At 45.8% G+C, this 26,101-nt stretch overlaps 1 protein-coding gene across 1 annotated transcript in view; it reads right to left on the minus strand.

The window, feature by feature from the left end:
* SCARF1 (scavenger receptor class F member 1) overlaps positions 1-26,101 on the minus strand; it is a 104,588-nt gene that overhangs the window by 28,505 nt on the left and 49,982 nt on the right. Inside the window, exon 8 of the mRNA XM_073565662.1 lies at positions 12,811-12,922. Within this exon, the coding sequence (XP_073421763.1) occupies positions 12,811-12,922 (112 nt within the window). The remainder of the gene's footprint in view (positions 1-12,810; positions 12,923-26,101) is intronic.

Genomic DNA, 26,101 nt, shown 5'->3' on the forward strand with positions numbered 1-26,101 from the left:
GTCAAAAGACCTGCGGTTTTACCTGCAGATTGCTCTGCGGTTTTGTCCTGCGGTTTTTCATCTCCTCAATAGAGGAGATGGCAAACCGCAGGAGAATCCGCAGAAAGAATTGACATGTCAATTCTTTCTGCGGATTGAAAACCGCAGATAATCCGCGCGGAAAATTCCGCACCGTCTGCACTGCGGTTTTTGATTCCCATAGGGAATCATGGTACTGGGGTCCGCAGCAGCCAAAACCGCTGCGGAACCGCAGCAAAATCCGCAGCGTGTGCACACAGCCTTAGGGTTAGGGCTAGGGTTAGGGTTAGGGCTAGGGTTAGGGCTAGGGTTAGAGCTAGGGTTAGAGCTAGGGTTAGGGTTAGGGGTGTGTTGGGGTTAGGATTGGAGTTATAATTGGGGGTTTCCACTGTTTGGGCACATCAGGGGCTCTCCAAATGCAACATGGCGTCTGATCTCAATTCCAGCCAATTCTGAGTTGAAAAAGTCAAATGGTGCTCCTTCCCTTCCAAGCTCTGCCATGCGCCCAAACAGTGTTTTACCCCCACATGTAGGGTATCAGCCTACTCAGGACAAATTGCAAAACAATTTTTGGGGTCCAATTTCTCCTGTTACCCTTAGGAAAATAAAAAATTGTGGGCAAAAATATCATTTTTGTGGAAAAAAATGATTTTTTTATTTTCACGTCCGAGTGTTATAAACTTCTGTGAAGCACTTGGGGGTTCAAAGTGCTCACCACACATCTAGATAAGTTCCGTGGGGGGTCTAGTGTCCAAAATGGGGTCACTTGTGGGGAGTTTCAATAGTTTAGGTACATCAGGGGCTCTCCAAACGCACACGACACCCGCAGACCATTCCATTAAAGTCTGCATTCCAAAACGTCACTGCTTCCCTTCCGAGCCCCGACGTGTGTCCATTTTTATTTTCCCAAGGGTACCAGGCCAAATTGGACCAACTTTTGGGGTCCAATTTCTCCTGGTACCCTTGGGAAAATAAAAAAATGGTGACTAAAAGATCATGTTTGTGGAAAAAATACGAATTTTTTATTTTCACGCCCGGGCGTTATAAACTTCTGTGAAGCACTGGAGGGTTCAAAGTGCTGACCACACATCTAGATAAGTTCCTTGGGGGGTCTAGTTTACAAAATGGTGTCATTTGTGGGGGGTTTCCACTGTTTAGGTACATTAGGGGCTCTCCAAAGGCAACATGACACCCGCAGACCATTTCATCAAAGTCTGCATTCCAAAACGTCACTACTTCCCTTCCGAGCCCCGACGTGTGCCCATACAGTAGTTTTCTCCCACATATGGGGTATCAGCATACTCAGGACAAATTGGACAACAACTTTTGGGGTCCAATTTCTCCTGGTACCCTTGGGAAAATAAAAAAATGGTGACTAAAAGATCATGTTTGTGGAAAAAATACGAATTATTTATTTTCACGCCCGGGCATTATAAACTTCTGTGAAGCACTGAGGGGGTCAAAGTGCTCACCACACATCTAGATAAGTTCCTTAGGGGGTCTAGTTTCCAAAATGGTGTCATTTGTGGGGGATTTCCACTGTTTTGGTACATCAGGGGTTTTCCAAACGCGACATGGTGTCCGATCTCAATTCCAGCCAAAAACGTCAAATGGCGCTGCTTCCCTTCCGAGCTCTGCCATGCGCCCAAATAGTGGTTTACCCCCACATGTGGGGTATCAGCGTACTCAGGACATATTGCACAATAACTTTTAAGGTCCTGTTACCCTTGGAAAAATAAGAATTGAGGGTGAAAAGATCATTTTTGTGGAAAAAATATGATTTTTTAATCGTATGGCTGTATGTTATAAACTTCTGTGAAGCCCATGGGGGTTCAAAGTTCTCACCACACATCTAGATAAGTTCCTTAGGGGGTCTAGTTTCCAAAATGGTGTCATTTGTGGGGGGTTTCCACTGTTTTGGTACATCAGGGGTTTTCCAATCGCGACATGGTGTCCGATCTCAATTCCAGCCAAAAACGTCAAATGGCATTGCTTCCCTTCCGAGCTCTGCCATGCGCCCAAATAGTGGTTTACCCCCACATGTGGGGTATCAGCGTACTCAGGACAAATTGCACAATAACTTTTAGGGTCCTGTTACCCTTGGGAAAATAAAAATTGGGGTGAAAAGATCATTTTTGTGGAAAAAATATGATTTTTTAATTGTACCGCTGTACGTTATAAACTTCTGTAAAGCCCTTGTGGGTTCAAAGTTCTCACCACATATCTAGATAAGTTCCTTGGGGGGTCTAGTTTCCAAAATGGGGTCACTTGTAGGGGGTTTCCACTGTTTAGGTACATCAGGGACTCTCCAAACGTGACATGGCGTCCGATCTGAATTCCAGCCAATTTTGCATTGAAAAAGTCAAACGGCGCTCCTTCCATTCTGAGCTCTGCCATGCGCCGAAACAGTCGTTCCCCCCCACAAATCAGGTATCAGCGTACTCAGGACAAATTGCACAATAACTTTTGCAGTCCAATTTCTCCTGTTACCCTTGGTAAAATAAAAAAAATTGAACCTGAAGTATTTTATTTGTGAAAAAAAGTTAGATGTTCATTTCTTTTTAAATATTCAAAAAAATTCCTGTGACGCACCTAATGGGTTAATAAACTTCTTGAATGTGGTTTTGAGCACCTTAAGGGGTTCAGTTTTTAGAATGGTGTCACTTTTGGGTATTTTCTATCATATAGACCCCTCAAAGTGGCTTCAAATGTGATGTGGTCCTAAAAATAAAATGGTGTTGTAAAAATGAGAAATCGCTGGTCAACTTTTAACCCTTATAACTTCCTAACAAAAAAAAATTTTGGTTCCAAAATTGTGCTGATGTAAAGTAAACATGTGGGAAATGTTAGTTATCAAGTTTTTTGTGTGCCGTATCTCTGTGATTTAAGGGCATAAAAATTCAAAGTTGGAAAATTGCGAAATTTTCAAAATTTTTGCCAAATTTCCATTTTTTTCACAAATAAACGCAAGTTATTTGAATGAAATTTTACCACTAACATGAAGTACAATATGTCACGAGAAAACAATGTCAGAATCACCGGGATCAATGGAAGCGTTCCAGAGTTATGACCTCATAAAGGTACAGTGGTCAGAATTGTAAAAATTGGCCCGGTCATGAACGTGCAAACCACCCTTGGGGGTGAAGGGGTTAAAAAACACAACGTGGGCACACAGCTTAAAAGAGAGATATATGACTGAACTGCAATACCAGACACAGACCATAGACAAGAGGGCGCTAACAAAGCAGAACTTTTCACAATCCCATTAATGTGGTGACCTCATATGTGCAGCCACTGGGAATGGGGAACCTGGTATCCCATGGATGATGGGGTCCTTAAGCCTCCTGCATGACCTAATATTAGCTCAATTATTGATCAAATCTAGCATCACAAATTAGGATTTAGTTCAGAAATAGCCACAAGATGTTCTGCAGCAGCTTGCACCTGCAAACCAAACCATATCACTAAGCAGAGGACATGGAGCATAGTCCTAATAGTCCAAAACTTTACCTACAACCTCTTCAACTTATGGGAATATTTGCTGAATATGTCAATATTGGCCAAGATGTTCTGCAGCAGCTTCCACCTTTACAAAACACACACTGCATCATCAGGTTGAGTTGAGGCCAGGCCTAAGGGTATGTGCACATGTAGTGAAATCTGCTGCGTTTCCGCAGCGGTTTTGGCTCTGCGAAACGCTGCAGATTCTGCTGTGTTGTACAGTACCTTTATTTTCAATTGAAAAAAAAACGCTGTGCACATGCTGCTGATTTTTCCGCGCGGTTTTGCTCCGGTTTACAATCCGCAGCATGTCAATTGTTTGGTGCAGAAACGCTGCAGTTTTGCACCTCATCCATTATGAGGTGTAAAACCGCAGGCAAAACCGCAGATAAACCGCAGGACTTTTGTCCTGCGGATTTACCTGCGGTTTTCTCTCCAAAATCCACACACCCAAAAAAACTACGTGTGCACATACCCATATTTATAGTCCTACTTGGTAAATTACTGCATCATTTCTATCTACAAACTGTAATTGTTCAATTTCTATGGGACTACAAGTCCCAGTACATCAAACACTACATGTGGCCAAGATGTTCTGCAGCAGCCACTCATCTACATTTACCAGCATGTCATAAAAAACTTGTCAACTACACACAGGTTGCAAACCTCATAAAGTGCAACCTTGGCAAGATGTTCTGCAGCAGGAATGCAAGGTAACAATTTGTAGCAGTCCACAAGTTACTGTTGTGGGTCTAGAATCCCCAGCAGGTTTTAGGTAAAGAGTAATAAGCTGTAGCTGCTGGAGAACTAGAAGTCCCAGCATATAAAGCTGGATTAATAGGGAAGAGTAGAAGTGTCTGTGGATTACAAATCCCAGGATATCATAGATTCACTAGATGCATAGTTTGGAGCTAATCATAGTGACCCATGGAAGATGTTCTGCAGCAGCAGCAAGGTAGTAGTACTCACACAGCTCTGCCAGAATGTCTCCTCCAGGAGCTCCAGTTGAACATGGTCCTCAGGGAAGGTGTGGGGGTCTCTCTCTAGGTGCCCGGAGGTCCCCTGTCCTGCTCTCAGCTCTCTTGCTTCACACAGTCACCTGGAGGGCTTCAGACAGCGTTCAGAGGTGTGTTTACATAGCACGCTGTATATGACAGTCTCTGAAACCTGTCTGAACTCCAGCGCACTGCTGGGTGCCATAGCAACGCCAGGGGTCTCAGCCTACTCTGCAGTGTCCCGCCCGCCCCCTGTCAGCTGTGTGTGTCCGCCTGGCCGGCCGGCCGCTCTCAAAGTCCTACTTCTTTCACTGTGCGCCCCTGCTTCTAGGGGGGCAACTGCCCCACGGTGGGTAGTACGCCCATGGCTGGGACTGGGAGTTCTAATTCTCCCTGTGCCTCTGTTGCATAGCACTTATCTGACTGCATGGGGCGGCGCCACGCTGCCGCCCCCTCCTGAGTGCCGCCTGAGCTCACTTCTCAACTTGGTTCATGGATGATGCGGCCCTGACCATAGTGGAGTTTGGAGTGTGACTGTTTGAGGTTGTGGACAGGTGTCTTTTATACTGATAACGAGTTCAAACAGGTGCCATTACTACAGGTAATGAGTGGAGGACAGGGGAGCCTCTTAAAGAAAAAGTTACAGGTCTGTGAGAGCCAGAAATCTTGCATGTTTTTAGGTGACCAAATACTTATTTTCCACCATAATTTGAAAAATAAATCTTGCCAAATCAGACAAGGTGATTTTCTGAATTTGTTTTTTTCATTTTGACTCTCATAGTTGTGGTCTACCTATGATGTCAATTACAGGCATCTCTCATCTTTTTAAGTGGGAGAACTTGCACAATTGGTGGCTGATTAAATACTTTTTTTTTAATTTTTTTTTTCAATTTTTTTAGTCAATTGTTGTTATTATTATTATTATTATTTATTCCATGGCGCTTTACATGTGAGGAGGGGTATACATAATACATAGAAAAGAGCTGAGGCGAGCTTCCAGGGCTGCTGAGCGCAGATGGAAAAGATCCCACTCCAACGAGCACTTCATCGCATTCAAACAGTCCCTCACTACTTTCAAGACCACACTCGCCACAGCTAAACAAACCTACTTCTCATCTCTCATATCCTCCCTGTCTCACAACCCTAAACAGTTATTCAACACCTTCAATTCTCTCCTCTGCCCCCCAGCACCTCCTCCCTCCCCACTCATCTCAGCTGAAGACTTTGCCTCATTTTTCAAGCAGAAAATTGATAACATCAGGGACAGTTTTGGTCAACAACCCCCAGAGCCCTTCCTCCTGACTTCCCAGCCCTCCACCTTCAAAACCAACTTCTCCACCATTACAGAAGATCGACTCTCCACTCTACTCTCAAGATCACATCTCACCACCTGTGCACTCGACCCAATCCCATCCCACTTCATACCAAACCTCACCACAGTCTTCATCCCAACCCTAACCCATCTCTTCAACCTATCACTAACAACTGGTGTTTTCCCCTCAAGCTTTAAACATGCCTCCATCACACCTATCCTCAAAAAGCCCTCTCTTGACCCATCCCCTGTATCTAGCTATCGCCCTATATCACTTCTCCCCTACGCCTCCAAGCTACTGGAACAACACGTCTACCTTGAACTGTCCTCCCATCTCTCTTCTTGCTCCCTCTTCGACCGCTTACAATCTGGCTTCCGGTCATACCACTCCACTGAAACTGCCCTTACTAAGGTCACCAATGACCTCTTAACCGCCAAGAGGAAGCGACACTACTCTGTCCTCCTCCTCCTGGACCTGTCGGCTGCCTTTGACATAGTGGACCATTCCCTATTATTACAGACCCTCTCATCCCTCGGCATCACAGACTTGGCCCTATCCTGGATCTCATCATACCTAACAGACCGGACATTCAGCGTCTCCCACTCACACACCACCTCCTCACCTCACCCCCTATCTGTCGGAGTCCCACAAGGTTCAGTCCTTGGGCCCCTGCTGTTCTCTATTTACACCTTTGGCCTGGGACAGCTCATAGAATCTCATGGCTTTCAGTATCATCTTTACGCTGATGACACACAGATCTACATCTCTGGACCAGATATCACCTCCCTACTAACCAGAATCCCTCAATGTCTGTCCACTATTTCATCCTTCTTCTCCGCTAGATTTCTGAAACTCAACATGGACAAAACAGAATTCATCATCTTTCCCCCATCTCACGTGACCCCCCCTACGAACCTATCAATTACAGTAAATGACTGCCCACTCTCCCCAGTCCCACAAGCTCGCTGCCTCGGAGTAATCCTTGACGCTGATCTCTCCTTCAAACCACATATCCAAGCCCTTTCCACTTCCTGCCGACTTCAACTCAAAAATATTTCACGAATCCGTTCATTCCTCACCCAAGAATCTGCAAAAACCCTAGTCCATGCCCTCATCATCTCTCGCCTTGACTACTGCAACCTCATGCACTGTGGCCTCCCCTCAAACACTCTCGCACCCCTCCAATCTATTCTAAACTCTGCTGCCCGGCTAATCCACCTGTCCCCCCGCTATTCCCCAGCTTCTCCCCTCTGTCAATCCCTTCACTGGCTCCCAATTGCCCAGAGACTCCGTTACAAAACCCTAACCATGACATACAAAGCCATCCACAACCTGTCTCCTCCATACATCTGTGACCTCGTCTCCCGGTACTTTCCCACACGCAACCTCCGATCCTCACAAGATCTCCTTCTCTACTCCCCTCTTATCTCCTTTTCCCACAATCGCATACAAGATTTCTCTCGCGCATCACCCCTACTCTGGAACTCTCTACCACAACATATCAGGCTCTCACCTACCATCGAAACCTTCAAAAAGAGCCTGAAGACCCACCTCTTCCGACAAGCCTACAACCTGCAGTAACCACCGATCGACCAAACCGCTGCACGACCAGCTCTACCCTCGCCTACTGTATTATCACCCATCCCTTGAAAATTGTGAGCCCTCGCGGGCAGGGTCCTCTCTCCTCCTGTACCAGTTATGACTTGTATTGTTTAAGATTATTGTACTTGTTTTTATGTATACTCCTCCTTACATGTAAAGCGCCATGGAATAAATGGCGCTATAACAATAAATAATAATAATAATAATAATACATACAAGTACAGTAATCTTAAACAATACAAGTCATGACTGGTACAGGAGGAGAGAGGACCCTGCCCGCGAGAGCTCACAATCTACAAGGGATGGGTGAGGATACAGTAGGTGAGGGTAGAGCTGGTCGTGCAGTGGTTTGGTGGATGGCTGGTTACTGCAGGTTGTAGGCTTGTCGGAAGAGGTAGGTCTTCAGGTTCTTTTTGAAGGTTTCCATGGTAGGCGAGAGTCTGATATGTTGTGGTACAGAGTTCCAGAGTAGGGGGGATGCGCGGGAGAAATCTTGTATGCGATTGTGGGAAGAGGAGATAAGAGGGGAGTACAGGAGGAGATCTTGTGAGGATCAGAGGTTTCATGCAGGTAAGTACTGTGAGACGAGGTCACAGATGTATGGAGGACTCAGGTTGTGGATGGCTTTGTATGTCATGGTTAGGGTTTTGAACTGGAGTCTTTGGGTAATGGGGAGCCAATGCAGAAATTGACAGAGGGGAGAGGCCGGGTAATAGCGGGGGGACAGGTGGATTAGTCGGGCAGCAGAGTTTAGAATAGATTGGAGGGGTGCGAGAGTGTTAGAGGGGAGGCCACAGAGCAGGAGGTTGCAGTAGTCAAGGCGGGAGCTGATGAGGGCATGAACTAAGGTTTTTGCAGATTCTTGGTTGAGGAATGTACGGATCCGTGAAATATTTTTGAGTTGAAGTCGGCAGGAAGTGGAAAGGGCTTGGATATGTGGTTTGAAAGAGAGATCATTGTCAAGGATAATGTTGACTAAATACTATTTTCCCCACTGTTTTGTCCAGGAGTTGTCCCGGACTACTGTATTTTTTTTTTACATTGGGCCTGAAAACTAACAGGCAGGTAGGTGCTAATGGAGGCAATTATCTTCCCTTAGTATGCGACACCAGCTCAGAGTAGTCACTGACTGTTCATGACTGCTATTCAGCTGCTTAACATCAACACAGCAGCTCTTCCTTTTCTGGTCTGCTCTGTCAAAAGAACATAACAGCCAGCATCATACATGACAGGCAGCATCATACTGATTGACAGCCGGCTCACTGCAGTTAGGCAGCCGGAAGCCGACTGTCAATCATCATGACTTCGGCGATCACACTCTGTGAACAGAGCAGAACGGATGAGAGGCTGCTGCTCTGTCGACGAGAGATCAGCGGAAGACACTGAATCGCTGGCAGGAGTAGTATGTTACTGCTTCATGTTGGCAGAGACCAGAGCTGGGCACAACAGTTAGTAACTATCTGCCTGTCTGTGTCATGGATGATTCTTGCCATTGCAAGTCTTTATGTCCATGAAAATCTCAGACAACACACTGATTGCATCCTACACCCATCATCATCAAAATTGCAAAACCAAGAATGAAAAGTCACATACATGAAAAAAAGATATGTGAATGAGGCTTAAATATGTAGGGCAGTAATAAAACACATTTGCCTCCACTGCGGGAGTTTTAGTCTAGTCTTGCAGTCACTACTATGTGGCAAACAAAAACCTATATACAGGGTGGGCCATATATATGGATACACCTAAATAAAATGGGAAATGCCTCAGCATGCATCGTTTTAACGCTGCACTGAACTGCGCCAAATGCAACAAGTTGTGGTCGGCGCAGCATCAAAACGACGCATGCTGAGGCATCTGCATACATCCGCATGGCCTGCGTACCCAAAGTTAAAGATAGCGTGCGCAGGACGCATGCCGACGGAGGCGGAGCTGAAGGAAGATGTGCGGCAGTGGGCGGGGCTTCACAGAGGAAGAAGGCTGCCATCCGCAGCCCTGCCAAACGCTAGTGTGAAACTAGCCTTAGAAAAGGATCTATCCCCTCAACTTGCACCCTTAACCCAAACTCCTATATTCGCTATCCCTTTCCTATTGTATCCTGAATATTCAGAGCCTTATAATCTATGGTCAGAGTTGCCATATTATATCATCACTCAGTTCTTGGCAAATAAAATCCCCATGCTAAACTCATGGCCGATTAGGTCTTCTGTACGTCCTTCTAATTTTTTACAGCAAAATCATATAACTCATGTCTTTTCAACGTTTAAGTCAAAATTGCCTAGCACTAGTAAGTGGAGCTGGCTTGATATGCAAAGTAAGCTTTCTTATCCCATCCCTAGAGGAATCTCAAAGATCTACAACCATCTGATCTCACCTCAATCTCCCTATAAACCAACTTTTATATATTCCTGGGAAAAAGAATTAAATATTTTGTTATCTGAAGATGAAATTGATTCTATCTTATCTAACTCTCATGGTTTCTCCAGATGTTCCTTATTGCAAGAAAACTCATATAAAATTTTGACCCATTGGTACAAGACCCCTAAACTTCTGTACCATTTTGGTCTAACAGATTCGGACCTCTGTTGGAGATGTAGAGCGCATAAACGAGACTTGTCCCATATACTTTGGTTTTGCCCCAAAATAAAGCCATATTGGTTGGAGATAGAGGAGACTCTAAAAAACATAGATCTGATAAATCACACTTTAACTCCGAAAGAAGTTTTATTGTCCTGCCCAACAGAACAGTTTAAATCCAAAAAACACACTCTATTAGCATTATTATTGGAAGCTGCCAAACATTTAATCTCCCTGCACTGGAAACAGGGAGTTCCTCCAACCCATTCAGAATGGGTGAAAAAAGTAAATATGATTCGACATCTTGAGGAACTAACTAGCTGGGAATCATTCACACACCCTCCATTTCTTAAAGTCTGGGAGAGATGGAAATTTGGCCTAACGAATGAAGGAAATTTTTGTCTTTCGATGTCAGATTCCGGGTTCTCTGTTCTCTTCTCCCGGCTGTTATTATACAGTATGCACTATTGAAGTCTTACACTGATCTCACCTGATACTACTTTTCTGTTCTGATGCTGCCTAATATATCCTGAATATGGTTAGGTCCCTTTTCTAGGTACTCTTTTTTTTTTCGTTTAGTAGTTATAGTTGTATGTTTTATAGTTATAGTTTAGTAGTTATAGTTGTTTTCCAATTTTGTCTGTACCCTTGTCTCAAAATGTTTTAAGCACCTTAGGGTGCCTCTTGTGACATCACATGTTTTCTTTATTCCATTGCATCTCATGACTTGCCACAGTTGTGTAATTTGGTTTACTAAAAAGTTTAAATGAAGAATTATTAAAAACAAACAAAGGCAAAATATGCTTGAAACATACGTGAACATTAATTAACAGAATGTATATGTAAGTAACTTTGTAAATACATTGCTTATTTATTGATTTATTGATTAGAGCCATATACAAAATTCTAACACAGCTTGTTAGCTTAATATTTACACATAAGATATGCATGTTGTATGGCACGTGTAGTCTTAAAGGAGTGTTCTGGCATACGATATTGATAATCTATACTAAGGATCAATATCAGATCGGTAAGGGCCCAATAACTGGAAACCCTATCGATCAGATGTTTTGACCTATGGTGGTGGTTGGAACTACTAATCAATGGGGGTAGTGTAAGGGGATTTATTATGTCCTTGCTTTCTTACTCTACCTGGGACTGTATGCTCTGTTCGACGTATTGTTTTATTGCTGATTTGTGCTACTGTAAAAATTTCCCATGTTATATGTATTTACTGTTGCTGCTATGTACATATTTACTATTGTGTTTAGTAAGTAGGGACAGTGTAGTACCCGTGTATGGCCACAAGATGGGGTACATTATAACTCTAGGTTTAGCATTGTACATAGTATTGTAGGAATTAGCATAGGAGCTTCACAGAGTAAATAGTTAATGTAGAAGGGGTCAGCTGCAGCTAAGAGAGGGAGAATTTCCTTATAGTGTTCAGATGGGTCTGGGTGCCCAAACCGCCTACACGGGCATAAGTGCCCAGGATTATAGCATGGACTTAAGTGTCCAGAATCGTAGCAGTGACCACGCAACATTATGATAAGAGAGGAGCCCAGCCATCTGCAGTAACAGACCAGTAAAGCAGCAAGACAGAATTACAGTGGGCTACAGCAGAGTGGTGTAGAAGCAGAAGGAAAGGCCAGGAGATTACAGGGATGCAGGAGACTCCATGATGTGGCAGCTTATCGCATGGGCTGATGCTCTCAGATCTGAGGCGAAACGGCTGAGGGAATACCCAAACCGCAATGAGTGAAAGCAGAGAGGACACTGCCTAATCATTATAGGCAGTAGGTCCCCGTAATGTACTGAAGGCCATAGGAAGTACCACAGGAGAAGCTATGACAGTACAGAAGGGCAGGTCACTCGCCATGTGGCAACTGACTTCGGGAACAGATGATCTGATGTCTGGGGCGAAACAGACAGAGGAGTGTCTAACTGTGGCAGAGGTAAACAGGGAGGACACTGTGGAATCATGTGAGATGGTCCAACCCGGGTACATGCTGTGTGACAGTGAGAGAAGTAGAAGGAAAGAGGAGGAGATGTGTGACAAGCGCCGTGAAATACTTGGATGTGCTGAGAAATGAAAACAGTAAAGCTGAGTTCAGTTCAGTTTCAAGATGAAATGGACTGTGTGTCAATTGATGTGAAACCATTTGCAAACAGCCTTCAGTGGCGCAGAAGAGATCCTGATTATGTTGGACCTGAAGTTACAGGTATGCTGAATTTTGGACACTATGTTAACGTGAGGGGAGGTCAGGGTGTGATGGAGAGGGAGTCCTCAGTTACGACTACCACCCTGGCATTTACAGTAGCGCTTGTCAAGCCCCAATAGATCTGATATTGATGACCTATCCAAAAGATTGATATTGATGACTTTATGCCTGGAGAACCCCTTTAACATCACCCAGTGTATTAGAGGAGCTCCCTGGTTTGAGCTGTATCTACAAAAGTTGGACCATGCACTCCGGTGATTCCGTAACCTCTGTACAGTACAAGTCGCACTGCAGCGATCATGCTCGACTGCTACTCCGAACTCCTTTTTATCGCAACCATGCAGGCGAGTAGGAACCAGAATCTCAGGACTCTTGCTATAGTGATGACTTAGTCTCAGGGATGGGGCCTCCAACAATCAAACATTTATCTCATATCCTGAGAATACTTCTCAGTAGTGGAAGTACTTTATTTTTTTAAACAAACTATAAAATGTTCATGACTGAATCCATAAGGCTTCTTCCCTATAACATCCCCTTTATAATTTTCATTTTTTTTTATTATTAAAAACATATAAGATTTACCTGTCTTTATTTTCAGGTTCATTATTCCCGCAGCAACAACAGCAGCAAAAGAGCAAAAGCAGGAATAGAGGAACGAGAACCCCCGCAATTATGGCTCCTTTTTGGCTGGAGGCTACAACAGAACAAACACAGAAATAACAGGGTATGCAGCACATTATGAGAGATACATGTATGTCCTACATGTCTGCATGTTAATAGTTTGTCATTTTAGTATTCTCTTTCTTTTTACCAGAAATACCAACATAAAAAAAGTAGCAATAGTCGATCAAAACATTGTATCACCCCCTAAAATGATATCAGTAAAAACATTGGCTCAAGTCACAAGAAGCCCCCATCAAACAGTTCCTTATTCTGAGAATTCTAAACGTTAATGCTCTTCAACAATGGCATCACAAGCAAAAAAAAAAAAAAGGTTTATAAATCTAAATAAAACAAAAAAGGCTAAAGGGAATCTGCCATCTCTGAAAACACTATTTACTTGCAGATATAAGTTTAATCCGCAGGTAAATAGCATTATAATGTTTACTGGCCACATTACCTTGAACTTATTTCCTCCCAGGAACTGTCGACTTTCAGTCATGGGGGTGGGGACAGATCACTGTCTCAGCACTGTACACTATACTGTGAGCAGCGGCTGGAAGCATACCCCACTACTTTGCACCACATCACTGCAGAGTAGAGATGAGCGAATATGTTCGGATTCCCTCTTATTCTGCAAGCTATAGTGCTTGTCGAATAAGCTGCAGAGGGAACCCGGCTTCCTGGTTTGCTGATCGGTGCCACAGCTGCATGTGTCGCGGTTGTGTCACTGTCACAGCACATGCATGTGTGGTAATGGCCCGGATAGGGGGGTGGTCCACTGCTTACCGCGACCAGACGACACAGACACGAGACGGAGGCAGATTTTGGTTGCAACAGGTCCGAGTTTATTGGCCGTCCTCCTGACGACCGTAGCCATACACTGCAGCTCCTTTACAGCTCTCCGTATTCAGGCCCGGGTACCTTCACCTTCCTTCAGTTGTAGTGACTTTCCTCACGGATCTTTCACTGGGCTGCCCTAGGCCTATCTACTGCCAGCGCTTCACCAGTCCAAGGTCGTCGTCCAATTGGAACCCCCGGGGCCTCGTCTGTCCTGCGGTTCTTTGTGTCAGGGCCACCCCCTGACCCTGACTGTCTCTTCCTATCAGTCCCCTGATCGAGCTCTCCACCGTTGTCAGTCCTCCGTACTGAGTCTTCTCCTCCTGAGCTCCTCCCGGGACTAGCCTACCCTGACGAAGCCACAACTGGTGGCGACATTGCTGTCTCAGGCTCCACTCCACTGTATATATGACCATTTGGTATTGATTTTCTGGTGAGCTGTTATGTTTTCTCGGGTAGCTATTTTAAGTCTTTATTATTGATTTCTGCAGGCCCACTAGGGGATGGTATTGTGAGGCTTGCAGGGGCAATTGAACATGAGTCTTTTTGGCTTTACTTATGAATTTGTTATTTAAGCTCTTCAAGTGCTTATACCTTGGAGGAATCATGAATATCTCACATGAATAATTTATTTTTTTGTCACATACTTTAAATGTTCCCCCTTTTACATGTGTGCACCAAATGTCATACTTTTTTAACACTGGTCCATCGTTGTTCTGCTTTATTTAGACCTTATGTTTACAGTTTGTGCACATTGGCTTGTATTAACAACTGAGATTATAAGGTATTCTTATTATGGTATGTCATTTATATTGACATAGGGGTGAATTTACATGCTAACATATTTTGTGTGTTGCTGCTATGAGATTTTGGTTCCATTATGAACCTATTGAGTTTTGTATGTCACATGTGTGACGAATTTAAATGTTTTTAAGGTTTGTATGCTTGTCTTATGTGTCCTTAATAAAGATTGTGAACTTTAATTGTGCTAAATCTTGCCTCAGGTGATCCCCTTTTGTGGCCCATTCCTTTCTTTCTTTCTTTTTTACATAGCCATATATTTGTATGGGTCGGGTTTGGATCCCTGTTTATATGTCAATGGTGCTCCCGTTTACTGTTTAATCTAGTCTGGGAGTCCTTCATGTGTTTTTTAGCAAACTCTCTGCGGCCTTTCATATGTCTGGGATTGAGGAGAGGCTTCCTTCGGGCCACTCTGCCATAAAGGCCCTGGTGGAGGGCTGCAGTAATATTTGGCTTTGTGAAACTTTCTCCCATCTCCTTACTGCATCTGTGGAGCTCAGGCACAGTGATCTTGGGGTTATTCTTTACGTCTCTCTCCAAGGCTCTTCTCCCACAATTGCTCAGTTTGGCTGGACGGCCAGGTCTAGGAAGACTTCTGGTGGTCCCAGACTTCTTCCATTTAAGGATTATGGAGGCCACTGTGCTCTTAGGAACCTTGAGTACTGCAGAAATTCTTTTGTAACCTTGGCACAATTCTGTGTCTGAGCTCCTTTGCCAGTTCCTTTGACCTCATGATTCTCAGTTGGTCTGACATGCACTGTGAGCTGTGAGGTCTTTTATAGACAGGAGTGTGCCTTTACAAAACAAGTCATATCAAAGAGTGAAAAATGTAAAGGGGTCTGAATACTTTCCATACCCACTGTATACACCTATTGACAGAAAAATAGAAAGATTTTGGGGAGTAGAAAATGGAAAACACAAACCAATTTTATTTTTTACAAAGTTCTAAAAAATTTTTAGCCATTAAAATATGAACAATCCTTTACAAGTTTGGTATCACCATAATTGTACTGACCTGAAAATCATACAGAAATGCCGTAAAAACATTATATGGTAAAATTAATGGTGATGATCAAAACTAAACTCAACTCACAAAAAAAGACAAATCCTCATCCCTCATGCAGTTATGTCGATGGAAAATAAAAAAAGTTAAGGATCCTGGAAGAAGGGGAGGTACTATTGACTTATTAAATAGTAATTGAAACAATAGTTTTAATTTTTTTAAGGGCTTAAGGCCCCGTCTCACTAAGCGACATACCAGCGATCCCGACACCGATATCAAGGTGTCAGGATCGCTAGTAAGTCGCTATGTGATCGCTGATGAGCTGTCACACAGACAGCTTCACCAGCGATCAGCACAGCGATGCCGAGCGCCCGGCATCGCTTGCCATCCTGTAAAAAATAGAATCAAAATAAAAAATATAGTTATTCTCACCTTCCGACGTCGCGTTCAGCCATCCTGCCTCTCTCCACGCTTCGGTCCCAGTGATCCTTTGCACGAATGACCGCGAGATGTCACGGTCTCGCGGGATAACAAAGTCTCGCGGTCATTCGTGCAAAGGATCACTGGGACCGGAGCGTGGAGAGAGGCAGGATGGCTGAACGCGACGTCGGAAGGTGAGAATAACTATATTTTTTATTTTTTTCATTATTTTTTTACACCTGATCGCTGGTCTCCCGCTGTCACACACAGCGATGCGTGCTGGCCAGCGGGAGACCAGCGACCAAAGAAATGTCCAGAGATTTCTTGCAGCGATCAGCGATACCGGCAGGGGGGCCGCTCGCTGATCGCTGTCACACACAGCGATCTCGCTGGTGAGATCGCTGTTGTGTCACAAGAGTTGTGACTCAGCAGCGATCTCGCTACCGAGATTGCTTAGTGAGATGGGGCCTTTAACGTTTTATGCCACCTCTTGCTGAAATAACAATTGGGCATTAGGGTCAAGAGGGGGGATGGAGGTGGCCCAACAGTATCCATCGCTGATTTTAGGTGTACACTATGGCTGAAATCAGAGCCACTGGCTCAGTACTCCACCACTTAAAGCTTCAATACACATTGGTCTAAAGTCGGTCAAAGTTGCCAATATCAGCGAGATCATCAAACAGTCTAATTTGTGTAGGAAAGAAGTATCTATTTGATTTCCAACTCTCAATCCTTTTTTGCTCTGGGGGTTAAGCAGCTGCCACAAGAGTCTGGCAGAGGCTTTCTCAAAGAGAACACAGGAATGCTCAGATTTTGTTAAAATATATAGTGAAGCAGTTCTCCTATGTGGCATGGTGAGGTGATAGTTGTCTCACAAATTGGACTTCTATTTCTGAACCACCTATAACTAAAACATTCTTCTATTCTTTGACACGTTCAAAGCTAAAGAGGCACATGTTGCAATTATTGTGTCACTAGCTTGCCAAAAGTGCACACTGCTAAAACTCTAATCTCTGTTCCTAAATGTGCAGATTGACACTGGAGGAGCCGAGCACCACATTCACAGTGTTAGGGCGGGCATCATACAGTGTGGGTGTAGACACACTCTGATTTTTGGCTCCTGCTAGTCTATAGAACTGCCGAGTGCAACAATTTGCTACTTTCGGCAGTCCCATAGAGAAGGAATAGATCGGAAGTGAAGCATATGCACCACTGCTCCTTTTAGGACGTCCTATTCACAGGGTTCCCAAACCACAATTTTGGAATCGCTTAGGGGTCAAGTTGTTGGACCTACATTGATCTAAAGGTTCTCCCCAATCTTATCGATAACTTGTTTTGGGGAATAACCATTTAAGACAATAGGTCTACAAAACAAAATGTTGTCATATTTTAGGTGTAGGTATTTGTACTTGAGACACAGGAGAGGAATGATATTCTAAGAAAAAGTATAGGAAAGCTGCACATAAGGAGGTAGAAGATGTGAATATGAATAGTAGAAAATAGAGTTGAGCGAAACGGGTCGAAAAATTTCAAAAGTCCCCGACTTTTGGCAAAGTCGGGTTTCATGAAACGAAACCCGACCCTAGGATGAGGTCGGCCACGAGGTTGGCGACTTACGCGCCAAAGTCGCGTTTCAAAAGTTTGTTTTGCGCTCTTTTTCAGCCAATCAGGATCCACGGACACTGTGGGCAACGTGATGACATAGGCAGGGGTCACCACCATCTTTCAGAAGGGCATGCAAGTGATTGGCTTGCTTTGGTGGGCGTCACAGGGGGTATAAAAGGGCGTGCACGCCGACCGCCATCTTACTTCTGCCGATCTCAGTATAGGGAGAGGTTGCTGCTGATTCTGTAGGGAGAGCGTTAGGCAGGGAAGAAGACAAAAAAACTGCTTCTGCTGCTAGCGATTTGGCCTGCACAACACACCAGTCACTGTGTGTGCAGTGCAAGGGGAGGCTATATAGTGGTGTATCAGTGGTGTTGGTTGTTGGGCTGCCTTCTAAGGCTTCCTGACATTCCTGCATTGCTGTTTACCCACTGCTCCGCAAACTGCTTTTTTAAAAGCAATCCCAATTTTTTTTTTTTGTCCTGCTGAGAAGAAAAAAAAACTGCTTCTGCTGCTAGCGATTTGGCCTGTACAACACACCAGTCACTGTGTGTGCAGTGCAAGGGGAGGATATATAGTGGTGTATCAGTGGTGTTGGTTGTTGGGCTGCCTTCTAAGGCTTCCTGACATTCCTGCATTGCTGTTTACCCACTGCTCCGCAAACTGCTTTTTTAAAAGCAATCCCAATTTTTTTTTTTTGTCCTGCTGAGAAGAAAAAAAAACTGCTTCTGCTGCTAGCGATTTGGCCTGCACAACACACCAGTCACTGTGTGTGCAGTGCAAGGGGAGGCTATATTGTGGTGTATCAGTGGTGTTGGTTGTTGGGCTGCCTTTTAAGGCTTCCTGACAGGCTGGCATTGCTGTTTACCCACTGCTCTGCAAACTGCTTTTTTAAAAGCAATCCAATCTCCCTTATCCTCTAGTCACTTTTGTCACAGCTGTGCCATCGAGCCTGTGACATAGCGCTCAGATATCAGTGGGCCTCACACAATCCAAAAGTGTCCAGTGTCCACAAGTGTGTGCAGAAATTCAAAATCTCCCTTATCCTCTCGTCACTTTGGTCACAGCTGTGCCATCGAGCCTGTCACATAGCGCTCAGATATTCATTGGGCCTCACACAATCCAAAAGTGTCCAGTGTCCAAAAGTGTGTGCAGAAATTCAAAATCTCCCTTATCCTCTAGTCACTTTGGTCACAGCTGTGCCTTCGAGCCTGTCACATAGCGCTCAGATATTCATTGGGCCTCACACAATCCAAAAGTGTCCAGTGTCCACAAGTGTGTGCAGAAATTCAAAATCTCCCTTATCCTCTAGTCACTTTGGTCACAGCTGTGCCATCAAGCCTGTCACATAGCGCTCAGATATTCATTGGGCCTCACACAATCCAAAAGTGTCCAGTGTCCACAAGTGTGTGCAGAAATTCAAAATCTCCCTTATCCTCTAGTCACTTTGGTCACAGCTGTGCCATCGAGCCTGTCACATAGCGCTCAGATATTCATTGGGCCTCACACAATCCAAAAGTGTCCAGTGTCCACAAGTGTGTGCAGAAATTCAAAATCTCCCTTATCCTCTCGTCACTTTTGTCACAGCTGTGCCATCGAGCCTGTGACATAGCGCTCAGATATCAGTGGGCCTCACACAATCCAAAAGTGTCCAGTGTCCACAAGTGTCTGCAGAAATTCAAAATCTCCCCTGTACTATAGACACCTTGTACCTTGTTTTACATTACTATATAGTTTGTTGGATTTTGTCTACATTTCTACCAAAAATGAGGAAGGCTGGTGGAAGAGGCCGTGGAATTGGGCGGGGGTTGGCAGCTGGTAATGATGGTGTTGGTGGTGGATCTGATGGTAGTGGTAAGAGCAAAATAGGACCGAATGCAGGAGGTGTTGAGCCTGCGTCATCGTCTGGCTACATAAGGCCTCGAACGCTTAGTTTTCTAGGAGTTGGCAAACCGCTTTTAAAGCCAGAGCATCAGGAAAAAGTTTTGTCTTACATTGCTGACTCAGCCTCCAGCTCTATCGCCTCCTCTTCTTCAGTTGTAAAAAGTAAAAGCACTGAGTCGTCATTGGAGGCTCATGTTCATGAACCAAACCTTTCCTTGTGTCCTTCACCCCAACCAAGATTGAAGGATGACGCAGGCCATACTACTGATTACTCCATGGAGCTGTTTTCACATACCATGCCTGGATTTTCAAGTCAAATGGTGAATTACCCAGGCCAAGACGAATCTGACATGGAGTGCACTGATGCACAGCCGCTGATGGATGATTCTGCTGGTACATTCACTCAGAGCACTACATTGTCCTCGCAGTGTACAGAGCCAGATTCTGACCCTGATGAGACTCAGGTGCCCCTTCCCGCACACTATACCACCATACACGGTGACACAGAGGAAGGTGCACATGACATAGAAGAGGAGGTGATGGATGACCCAGTTGTTGACCCAGATTGGCATCCATTGGGGGAAGAGGGTGCTGCTTCCAATAGCTCAGATGAGGAGCATCCACAGCAGACATCGACATCGCAACAGCTGTTATCTGGCAGGCCCGGAGCACTCCAAAGACAGGTTCCAAACATCAAAAGAGTTGCTGGACAGCTTGTCCAGAGGGTCAAAAGATCACAGCGTGCTAGGCCGCAAAATGTCTGCCAAAGTAGGAAGAGTGCAGTGTGGCACTTTTTTGACCAAAATCCTCATGATCAGGCCAAGGTTATCTGTAAGAAGTGCGCAAAGACCTTTAGCCGAGGGAAAAATCTGAAAAATTTGAATACCAGTTGCATGCTTAGACATTTAACCAGCATGCACTTGCAAGCGTGGACACAACACCAAACCTCAAGTGCCACATGTGCAACTGATCACAACGAAGGTAGTCAGCAACGCTACATTGTTTCCCCCACTGTAAGCCCACCGGTTAGCACAGCAGCAAATGTTGAGGTGTCGTTGCAAGGCCACAGCAGTCAGGGAATCCCACTGTTATATCAACGAAAGACTGATTCTAGGCCATCAGAAAGAACACCAACTCCATCACCATCATCAACCCTCTCTCAGTCCGCCCTGTCCACCGCTACTTCCACCTTATGCAGCTCTCAAGTCCAGCTCACCCTCCCAGACACTATGAGTAGGTCAAGAAAGTACTCAGTCTCTCATCCGCGTACACTGGGTTTGAACGCCCACATTGCCAAACTAATCTCGTTTGAGATGATGCCCTTTCGGTTGGTGGAAAGCACAGCTTTCCGCGAACTCATGTCCTATGCAGTACCACGCTATGACCTACCCAGTCGCCACTTCTTCTCTCGCAAAGCCATCCCAGCCCTCCACCATCATGTGAAAGACCGCATTGTCCATGCACTCAAGCAGTCAGTGAGCGGAAAGGTGCACCTCACAACTGATGCATGGTCCAGTCGGCATGGCCAGGGCCGTTACGTGTCCATCACTGCGCACTGGGTTAATGTGGTGGATGCAGGGTCCACAGGGGACAGCGGTGGTGGGACAGTGCTGCCTAGCCCACGGTATAGGAAACAGTTGGCTGTAGGCGTTCGACCCTCCTCCTCCTCCTCCTCCAGAAGCGAAAGCTCGTCCACAGAGCGCAGTCGTACGAGCACTCCATCTGCAGCTGCCACTGTTGCACACGATGTGTCCCCCTATCGAGCAGCTAGTGGAAAGCTTCAGCAGGCTGTGTTGCAGATGATGTGTTTGGGCAACAGACACACCGCCGAGGTGCTGGCCGAGTACTTGAAGCGACAAACTGAGTCATGGCTGGGCAGTGTACATCTTGAGGCAGGCAAGGTAGTTAGTGATAACGGCCGTAATTTTGTGGCAGCCATAGCCCTTTCAAAACTCAGCCATATACCTTGCTTGGCTCACACCTTGAACCTGGTGGTGCAGTGCTTCCTCAAAAATTATCCGGAGTTAACAGCCCTGCTCCAGAAGGTGCGAAGACTGTGCGCGCACATCCGCCGGTCGCCTGTACACTCCGTTCGTATGCAGAAGCTGCAGCGATTGCTCCACCTTCCCAACCACCGCCTCATTATCGACATTGCAACAAGGTGGAACTCCACCCAGCACATGGTGGAGCGGCTGTGCGAGCAGAGGCAGGCCATAATGCATTTGTGGGAGGATACACGGCCAGGCACTTTGAGAGCAGACATGGAGTTGACAGGTGTGCAGTGGTCGAAGCTGAAAGACCTCTGTAAAGTCCTTCAGTGTTTTGAGGAATGCACACGGCTGGTAAGCGCAGACGACGCCATCCTAAGCATGAGCATCCCACTTATGCGTCTGCTCATGCAAACTTTGACGCACCTTAAGGAGCAGGCGTCTGCAGCCAATGTTGATGAGGAGGAAGAGGAGGAGGGAATCCTTGATGACATTCAGCCATTGTCTGCTCAGGGACCTCTCCTGGACGAGGTGGAGGAAGAAGAGGAGGAGGAGGAGGATGATGGGGATGATTACTTAGGGGAGGAGGATGCATCTCGTGGGGCAAGTGAAAATGTTGGCATGGCAAGGTCTGGTACAGGGTTTGTGCGTGACTGGAGGGATGTGGATTTGCCAGAAAGTGCTCCTCCAACCAGCACTCGCAGTGCATCATTTACACCGGGAACATTGGCCCACATGTCAGATTATGCCTTGCAGATCCTAAAAAGGGACCCACGCATTGCCAAAATGATGAACGATGACGACTACTGGTTGGCCAGCATCCTGGATCCACGCTATAAAGGCAAATTACAAAACATCATGCCACAGGAGAACCTTGACCTAATATTGGCTAATAAACAAGCAACTCTGGTAAATCGGTTGCTTGAGGCATTCCCAGCACACAGCAGCGGTGATGGTTCTCACACGAGCCGTACGGGCCGGGGCAGCTTGGCAGAGGTGTTCGTGGTGCACACAGCAGAAGTGGCGTTGGAGACAGGGGTTTCATGACAATGTTGTGGACTGATTTTTCAAGTACCGCTCACACAACTGGTAATACTGCATCGATGGAAAGTGACAGGAGACAGCAGTTGTCAACTATGGTTACAAACTACTTTTCCTCCCATATCGATGTTCTCCCACACAGGTCATTCCCCTTTGACTATTGGGCCGCTAAACTGGACACCTGGCCTGAATTGGCACAATATGCCTTACAGGAGCTCGCTTGCCCAGCTGCAAGTGTGCTATCGGAAAGAGTCTTCAGTGCAGCTGGATCAATCCTGACAGAAAAAAGGACCCGTCTGTCAACCCAAAATGTGGATGATCTAACCTTCATTAAAATGAACCACGCATGGGTTTCCAAGGATTTTGTCCCACCTTCCTCTGATGACACATAGGGTGACAGAAAAATGGCTTGCTTTGGTCCACCTCTTCCTGGGACTTGACCTATTTCACCTTTTGCATCAGCTGAATGTCCAACATCAACATATGCCACTTTCTAAAACTCCCTAACTGTGCTGCCTCCCCCCCCATGGCCGGGGTCACCACCTAGCGCACGACACCGTGCGAGTGCCGTTGCCCTGGACAGGTGGGTAGGCCGACTCTTGGGCGCGGGCACTGGTACAGGGTCCTTCATAGTGCAATCAAGTGTCTCTGACGGTGGTGGTGCACACCCGCCGTCAGACACACCGCCGTACTATGAGGGGCCCAGTGCCAGTACCGACGCCCATGAGTGGGCCCCCCTTGCTTGGGCAGGGCCCCAGCATTTGCAATCTTTACCTCTCCCTGCTCCTCCGCTGTGTAGTCTGGGCCGTCAAATCCATACTGGGCCTAACACCGTCTGAGCCTGCCTCCTGATGTATAGACATATATTTTGAATGTGTACGCTATCCATACATGTTATCCGGGGAAACGGTACCCTTTCTAACCTTTGTGCAATCACGTACAATCCTTACTGGGCCTAACACCGTCTGAGCCTGCCTCCTGATGTATAGACATATATTTTGAATGTGTACGCTATCCATACATGTTATCTGGGGATACGGTACCCTTTCTAACCTTTGTGCAATCACGTGCAATCCATACTGGGCCTAACACCGTCTGAGCTTGCCTCCTGATGTATAGACATATATTTTGAATGTGTACGCTATCCATATATGTTATCCGGGGAAACGGTACCCTTTCTAACCTTTGTGCAATCACGTGCAATCCATACTGGGCCTAACAATGTCTGAGCCTGCCTCCTGATGTATAGACATATATTTTGAATGTGTACGCTATCCATACATGTGATCTGGGGATACGGTACCCTTTCTAACCTTTGTGCAATCACGTGCAATCCATACTGGGCCTAACACCGTCTGAGCCTGCCTCCTGATGTATAGACATATATTTTGAATGTGTACGCTATCCATACATGTTATCCGGGGAAACGGTACCCTTTCTAACCTTTGTGCAATCACGTGCAATCCATACTGGGCCTAACACCGTCTGAGCCTGCCTCCTGATGTATAGACATATATTTTGAATGTGTACGCTATCCATACATGTTACCCGGGGAAACGGTACCCTTTCTAACCTTTGTGCAATCACGTGCAATCCATACTGGGCCTAACACCGTCTGAGCCTGCCTCCTGATGTATAGACATATATTTTGAATGTGTACGCTATCCATACATGTTATCTGGGGATACGGTACCCTTTCTAACCTTTGTGCAATCACGTGCAAGCCATACTGGGCCTAACACCATCTGAGCCTGCCTCCTGATGTATAATCATATATTTTGAATGTGTACGCTATCCATACATGTTATCTGGGGATACGGTACCCTTTCTCACCTTTGTGCAATCACGTGTAATCCATACTGGGCGTGAGAACGGCTGGCGAGCTGTTAAGCAAGCTACAGCACCTGTGGTTTGCACACGTAAGTTTTTCATTTTTTCAGGAATGACGGTTAGGCCTAATTCCGGAACTGCAGTTGACCTGCACTTACTGGGAAATCATTGTTCGCGGGTAATAATTGTAATCAGTGATCCCCATCACTAACGTTGTTCAGCGGGTTATCTGCACCTGTAAGCGACAAACGCTGGCCTTTTCAGTGTAGCGCACATGCAGCCACGGACATGCAAGGGCATGACACACCAGTTATTGGCCAATCTCATGTGCCAGAGCCTCACGTGTCCCTCTAGTAAGCCAGACTCGGATCGCGGGGCATGACGGAGTCTCGTTCGTTAACGGAATTAAGCTTGCAATGTGTGCATCTGTTCTGTAGCTGGCATGGTTGAGGTTTCCCAGGTGGAGTCGAATTTAGCCGTAGGCTCCACTCCTGGTGGTGCCCTTCTGGACATTCCTTTAAGGTTCATCTTTGCAACCATACTGCCCACGTAAAACAAACACTTTGCCTTCATGAACGCTGTTTGGAGGGTCATGACTCGTGGGAATAACGCCGCCCAATCAGTTAACCTGCTAGAGAGATCGTTCGTTGCTCCCAAGCATGACATCACACTCCCTAGGAAGAAGGTAATGCCACTGTGGCGACCGTACTCCTGGGGGCGACACAAGTGCACTGATGCCCAGCCACTGCTCGATGAATCTGCTGGTACATTGACCCAGACCACTACATTCCCCTCGCACACTACACGACCTGAATCTGACCCTGATGAAACTCAGGTTACCCTTCCCATATACAGTTCCATCTTACACGGTGACAAAGAGGAAGCTGCAGATGAAAGTGCAGGTTCGGCCCACCCGCCATCAGACACACCACCGTACTATCAGGGGCCCTGTGCCAGTGCCGTCGCCAACGAGTGGGCCCCCCCTGCTTGCTCAGGATCACAGCACTTGCAAAGTTGAAATACTGTGCAGTGAGATGGAAGATGGGGACGACGAGGAATCCAGACAAGTACAGGGATTCCCTAGCGAGGAGACTTATTTGATTGTTTTCAATGTTGGGACAGCAATTTTTGGGGAGCACTATACTCTGGAGAATGATAGATGGGGCCCACCATACACTGGAACATTCCAAAGGTGGACATCAGACACTGGAGCAGCATTTACAGGGCCCATTATACACTAGAGCATTAGAAATGGGGCCCATTATGTTTGGAGCATTATTTGGGCCCATAAGACAGTGGAGCTTCATCCATGGGGACCAACATATACTGTAGCATTATGTGGAGCTCATCATATACTGTTTCAAACATTATATGGGACCAATGATTCTGTATGGAGAAATAGATGGGCCTCGTCATGAGATGTAAAAAGTGAGGTATTTTTCATTGTACTATACCGCTATTTCTCTGCCGTATCGGAGCATGATGAGTTGTGGTATGTGTTAAAGGGGCGCTCTTTCGCCCAGGGCACATGAAAACCTGCAGCCAGCCCTCCCCCCCCACAACTTTAGCCAAATAACCCCCATTTTTCAGTGCGTAACTTGTATTATGAAGTTAATTAAGGTTGACAAGCTTAAGTAAGAAGAATTGATGCTTTTGGCATTCAAATGGGCACTGTAGGTGTGTTTCCTGTCCTCCTCTCACTGCCGACTTTTATTCCCCATTGACTTACATTGGGTTTCGTGTTTCGGGACGACCCCGACTTTTCCCTATAATCGGACGATCTTGCTCGACCCGACTTTTG

Source organism: Dendrobates tinctorius, unplaced genomic scaffold (assembly GCF_039654945.1).
Source record: "Dendrobates tinctorius isolate UK_male_01 unplaced genomic scaffold, ASM3965494v1 ptg000016l, whole genome shotgun sequence".
NCBI classification, from domain to species: Eukaryota; Metazoa; Chordata; class Amphibia; order Anura; family Dendrobatidae; genus Dendrobates; species Dendrobates tinctorius.